This window comes from Penaeus vannamei, chromosome 26 (assembly GCF_042767895.1).
Source record: "Penaeus vannamei isolate JL-2024 chromosome 26, ASM4276789v1, whole genome shotgun sequence".
NCBI classification, from domain to species: domain Eukaryota; kingdom Metazoa; phylum Arthropoda; class Malacostraca; order Decapoda; family Penaeidae; genus Penaeus; species Penaeus vannamei.
The window spans coordinates 8,391,675-8,396,674 of record NC_091574.1 but is presented as its reverse complement, the minus strand read 5'-3'; the positions used below and the strand labels follow the sequence as shown (position 1 = coordinate 8,396,674).

Here is a 5,000-nt window from a genome sequence, read left to right as displayed (position 1 = left end):
CACACACACATACATCTACATATATATATATATATATATATATATATATATATATATATATATATATATATATATATATCGTAAACTATTTTAATCCATATTGGCTAAATTATACGTTTCTCCTGTGAAACTATTATCAAATGAAATTACATACTTTCAAGTGTTAACTTCCTATTTCCCGAGTTTCAACTTGCTGTTACCTTCCATTGGAAACATTTTCTTTAATTACGCCACAGAGTACAAAAAAAAAAAACAGTACAGAAATACGCCAAGAAATTTTATCATATTACAATAGCTTATAAAAAACGAACTCTTTTTTTTCACAGCTTATTGCAAAACATCTTCGGACATTAAACCCTCACTCATTATCCACGTCAGCACCACCATTCCCTGCGTATAAAAATAGTTCAGCTCACCGTCGTGTTTTCCACTCTGGATCCCTCTCTCTGAGGCGGTGAGTTGTTCCTCTATGGTACACACTGGAAGCTGGTCTGTTCATTTTGAGAGAGAGAGAAAAAAAATGTTATTCCTGATAATTTTTGTGGTTTGTGGTGAGATTTTAGTGTTCTTGGAAGAGTCGATGCTAACGGTTGTGTGTCTTTTGTTATTGTTCATCAGGTATTATAGGTATTGTTGTTCAGAAATTGGAAAGAAAGATACAAGGGAATTTGGTGTGGTTTTTCGATTAAGTCTGAATCATAATAATGGAAAGTAATATCTGTATTAATTACGTTAATAACTTATCCTCCTAAACAATAATAAAAAAAAACACGACATCAATAACAGAATAAGAACGAATCGCCAAGCAATAACAAAAGCAAGGTCAACGCAAATCAATGAATGAACGACTTATAAACAAGCAATAACAATAAGAATGGATTAACGATCTGTCTTTTAAAAATAATAATAAGAAAGCATTAAATCAATGATCCATCACAAATCAGTAACAAAGAATAGAGTACAACAACAATTAACAACCAATTGAATAAGACAACAACGAAATTCACAACCTGTTCTAAAAAAAAACAAAAAAACATCGTCACAACATACAAAAACAGCAACAACAAGAATCATAATAATGCCACGTCAAAACATACAAAAACAACAAAATTCAAAATAAAACCCGTCACAACATACAAACAGCAACAACAAAAAATCTACATAACACCCGTCCCCAACATACAAACAAAAACATCAACAACAAAAATCAACATATCATCCTGTCACAACATACAAACAACAACAACAACAACAAAAATCACAACCTGTCATAAAACGCTGCGTAGCGAGAATGCTGCAGTTTCCTTCAGAGAACCTCAGGTACAACTTATACAGGAAGCAGTTCCTCATAGTCTTTAAGAGCTCGGTGGGCGGGGCGGTTGTGGGCGTGCACGTGGGCGGGGCGAAGGGCCACAGACCCCGGGTGGCTTCTACGTTGTTGGTCTGTGGTGGAAGAGGAGTGTTGGCAGAAAGAGAGAGGGGTGTTGTCAGGAAAAGAGAGAGGAATGTTTGAAATAAAGGGACGAGGGGTGTTGTCAGTGTGAATTGTTGTCAGGAAAGAGGGAAATTGTTGTCAGAGAGTGGGAGAATTGACAGTAACGAAGAAATTTTTTATCAGAGAGAGGGAGAATTGTCAGGAAAGAGGAGGATTGTTGTCAGAGAGAGAGGGAGAATGAAATAAAGTTGCTGCCAGAAAGTGAGAAGAGGAGAGTTGTCAGAGACAGAGAAGATAAATGTTTCAAGACAGATAAAAAAAAATAAATAGCATTGTTGCCAGAAAGGAGAAACCTCAATGTTGTCAGAAAGAAGTCTGACTCTATTTTCGGAAAATAGCACGAGGGGTTTATTTTGATGACGTCACAAAAGTTACGGATGCTTTGTGAATATGGCTGGTCATTTTGGTCTTTTCAATTTCCAAGAAGGATGGAAAATAAAAGTTTTTATTGGTTATATTTTCACTGAACAATCACCAAAACAGACGCCACGACACCTCCTCGAGTTGCTACTGATCTAGCCTTCCCCTTATAGGGACGGTCAACAAAACAAAAACAAAAGGCGTCTTCGGGCAAAAGATCAACAATGGCCGCTCAATCAGCTGTGGGAACGATGTCAACCTGATACAGATCTCTCGATTGTTGCTAAAAAAAAACGTCATGATTAGATCTTAAGTATTCTAAAGGTACAGAAAGCTTACCAGATCTTTTCTCTCTGATGGCTGGTCTGAAAGCCCCAATGGTTGGTCTATGTTAGTTTTGGTGATATTTACACACGCCGGGTAGTTACACAAAAGGAGTTGAAAGCCTACAAATCACCCGAAGCTTTCAAGTATTTTTCTAAAGTTTTAAAACAAAACAGGATAATGAAATTTGGTATTCAACATAAGAAAAATCAGAATACAGCTATCTGTATTTGTTGGACCATATCAATTGTTTGATTGAACGACCTTTATGGTGTTTACTCATAAAAAAATAAAGGCCTACAAATCTCTGGAAGGGTACAAGTAAATGCTCAATGCTGCTTATAATAAGACTGGTTCGTAGTCGTAGGATTAAATTCTCCTAAAAAAATAAAGGCCTACAAATCTCTGGAAGGGTACAAGTAAATACTCAATGCTGCTTATAATAAGACTGGTTCGTAGTCGTAGGATTAAATTCTCCTAAACTTGTGAAATTCTTTCTTGCTCGCTCTTTGCCTTTTAGGCCTGGTTTTTCGGAAAGTTGCTCAAAACGGGTTTCATCAATATTTTTTTCGGACGTTATAGCCAGACTTTACAAAAAGGTTAAATTTACATTCCCACGCAATACTCATCATGATACCTTGAAAAGATTTAAGCAAATTTCCTGAAGTTGTTGAGAGGACAGTGTAGCAGTCATTAGATTTCCTATCTTCATTTTGTTCCCATTTAATATGTTGTGGCCTTTGTTCAGGGGAAGTTTTAAAATCAAATTAACTGAAACTTAAAGTGAAAGAAGATACTCAATAGTAACCAGTCAGTCACCCACATCTACCACCACCTAGGCCTATGCCTAACTACGGGGAAATGCATCCCCTAGAAAAAGATATGACGATATAACATAACCGTTTAAATTTTAGAATATCTTCATAGAAAAGCTATCGTACGTACCATTAGCGCAAACTCACACATACTCCCAGGTGCAGGATCAAAGTTCTTGCGATTGATAGCCAAAGCCTCCTTCTCTCGGGGTCTTTCGGAAAACAGTTAAAACTCAAAGTTGAACCTTTTGGCTGTCCATTTGTACATCCAGTAATAATGCAACTGTTTACCAAGTTTCTTAGAAAAGGGTGAAAAAGGATGCGAATCTTATATAAATCGAGAAAAAAGGGACGATGTTCACGACAGACCAATACTTAACAACGAAGTTCGTGGGATTTTGTTGTTTGTGCCAACCACTGCCTCCGATTGATCACGTAACAGCTCTGGTGACGTCACGATGACCGTCCCTATACAAAAAAGTGTGGTATTCTGCGGAGGTTCGAAACGGAATTCGAAACGGGTTCGACTAAAGTTTCGACCGTAACTGGGCCCGGATTCTCAAAAGACCCTTAAGTTAAGGCGCGCTGGAGGCCTTAACCGTCCCGCTGTATTTCCCTTGTTTAAGAGCGAAGAGTGTTGATTTCCCGCCCGCCGTGAAGCGCAAAAGGCTGCTTTCCCCCTTCATCTAAGACGCCTAAACTCGCACCAATATGGCGGGTCCCTTGCGCTGTGTATGTGTATGTAAGATCGCTCGGCCGTAAGTTAAGGCGCCTTAAGGAGATACGGCGCCTTAACGCGTTTGAGAATCCGGCCCCGTCCAGTAGAGGGGGTCCTCGACTTAAGACGGAAATCCGTTCCTATGATGGCGTCGTAATCCGATAACTAGGGCTAAAGGAACACATGGGAGACAAACTAAATACTGCACACTCACTCTCTCTCTCTCTCTCTCTCTCTCTCTCTCTCTCTCTCTCTCTCTCTCTCTCTCTCTCTCTCTCTCTCTCTCTCTCTCTCTCTCCTCTAGCGTCGTATCCACGAAACGTCCCAAGTCGAAACCGTCGTAAACCGAGGACCCCCTTTCCATGCATTCTTCCCCCCCCCGCTCCTTACCACAGAGTGATCCACAGCCACAGAAACCTTGGTGTTGGGCTGGATGACGACCCTCTCGCCGAGGACCTTTAAGCTGGGGATGGAGATGCTGTTGATGATGGAGATCTGTAGTCCTGAGACGGTGTGTAAGTTCTCCTTCAGGATGCTCCAGTCCAGGTCTGTGGGCGGGGGGGGGAGGGGGGCGTGAGCGTAGGAGGGTTGGGTGATTGGAGGGCTTCGTTTATGTCATTCACTAAGGTATATAATAAAGTACGTGTTAGAATAGGTAATTTTCTATATTACGTCCGCATAACCGATATCGACAATTTTGGTATCGTTGGATTCCTCTCACTCTCCACATTGCAAATATATAGTTTTTATTGTGCGGAAACCCCCGTTAGCGACAAACTTGACCCCGATTGCAGGGGAGGGCATGGAAGGTTCCAGGGAAAATGCGGGTTTAAATAGCACTCATAATATAACGCACAGTAAAAATAACTATGATTATTCACATAACTTTCCATTGCAGGGGGCGACCTCCCCTGGGGGGGCTGCCGCCCCCCAACCCCCGCCGAGGAAACAAAACCTCCACCACGTGTTCCCGGCAGGCTAGAGCGTTACACAATCATCGTCGATGTCGGAGCGGCGGGCGTATTATTACAATTACCTCGTAAGATTCCCACTGAATCAGCATATTAACCTTAGTATAGTCAACATTGTATATAGAGACGATTGTAGTATAATCAGGATGAACAGGGTGGCCCGCCCTCGTCGGCGGGTTCTGCACCTCTTTCAATTTTACACCGATGGACACAAGGTCGAGTTTCCTGTCCTCTGGAATAACGACATCCGTATTCCTAACCGAAATAACCGTCGCATTCAGAAGTCAGTTATAGCCGCCGCGATGGCCGAGTGTGGA

The 5,000-nt window shown here is 41.0% G+C and overlaps 1 protein-coding gene across 1 annotated transcript in view; it reads right to left on the bottom strand.

Moving 5' to 3' along the window:
* The window catches only part of LOC113805654 (uncharacterized), an 8,859-nt gene that overhangs the window by 2,136 nt on the left and 1,723 nt on the right, over window positions 1–5,000 (bottom strand). The window contains exons 3-4 of the mRNA XM_070140022.1: window positions 4,103–4,260; window positions 417–491 (exon numbers count right to left, since the gene is read on the bottom strand). Coding sequence (XP_069996123.1) covers window positions 417–491; window positions 4,103–4,260 — 233 coding nt within the window. The remainder of the gene's footprint in view (window positions 1–416; window positions 492–4,102; window positions 4,261–5,000) is intronic.